The sequence below is a fragment of the Octopus bimaculoides genome, chromosome 6, assembly GCF_046866305.1.
Source record: "Octopus bimaculoides isolate indiv1 chromosome 6, ASM4686630v1, whole genome shotgun sequence".
Taxonomy (NCBI): domain Eukaryota; kingdom Metazoa; phylum Mollusca; class Cephalopoda; order Octopoda; family Octopodidae; genus Octopus; species Octopus bimaculoides.
Genome location: NC_142933.1, coordinates 22,902,639 through 22,903,484, shown reverse-complemented (window position 1 = coordinate 22,903,484; position 846 = coordinate 22,902,639). Strand labels below are relative to the sequence as shown.

The 846-nt window shown below is 39.0% G+C and overlaps 1 protein-coding gene across 1 annotated transcript in view; it reads right to left on the bottom strand.

Moving 5' to 3' along the window:
* Positions 1–467: 467 nt before the first annotated feature.
* LOC106877772 (tRNA (guanine(37)-N(1))-methyltransferase) overlaps positions 468–846 on the bottom strand; it is a 26,364-nt gene continuing 25,985 nt past the window's right edge. The window contains exon 5 of the mRNA XM_014926780.3: positions 468–708. Coding sequence (XP_014782266.1) covers positions 605–708 — 104 coding nt within the window. The 3' untranslated portion in view covers positions 468–604. The remainder of the gene's footprint in view (positions 709–846) is intronic.

Here is an 846-nt window from a genome sequence, read left to right as displayed (position 1 = left end):
AAGGCTTCTTTTTCTTCTACACCTTACCAAAAGATATTTTATTGTCCTGGTTTTCCTATATATTCAAAATAACAAATTTCTGGAGCCACACAAAAACGCACTGGTTATGGGGCCACGTAAATAAAAACCCTGGTTATGGGGCCACATAAAAAAAAAGCACTGGTGCTGGTGTCACATAAAAAGCACCCACTACACTCTTATAGAGTGGTTGGCATTAAGAAGGGCATACAGCTGTAGAAACTATGGCAAAATGGACAATGGAACCTGCTGCGGCTCCTGTCAAACTGTCCAACCCATGCCAGCACGGAAAATGGACATTAAATGATGATGTTGAGCTACATGTTACATCAGATAAAGTAGGTTTAAATATCCAGAAAAGATCGGAATGGTTCTGGTAGGAATGCATTTGATCAACAGCCTGCCGGATCATAATTGACCTTGGGTTAAATAGCAACAACAAACACATGTAAAACAAAATAAATAAAATTTATTTTCTCTTTTACTGCTAAGTAGTATATTGTTAAGGCCATAATGAAGCCCAAGTTGGCCCTGAACTGTGCTGATGAAAGGAAAACAACTGCCAATGCTGTGGAATAAAAGATCATCATTTTGGTTGTGAGCAGTGAAATGCATGTTGTTGTAGTTGTTGTTGTTGAGATCCAACCTCTAGAGTCTCCATACGTCGCTTCTTAGTCTCGGGTTGAGAATCTGAAATATATAACATTTCCAATTAAGTGTGTGCGTGTGTGTGCGAGAGAGAGAGTGTGTGTATGTAATACAATCCACAGGACAATTTGACAGGGGAAATAATGTCACGATTTGTAGCTCAATGATTTTTGGAGAAGC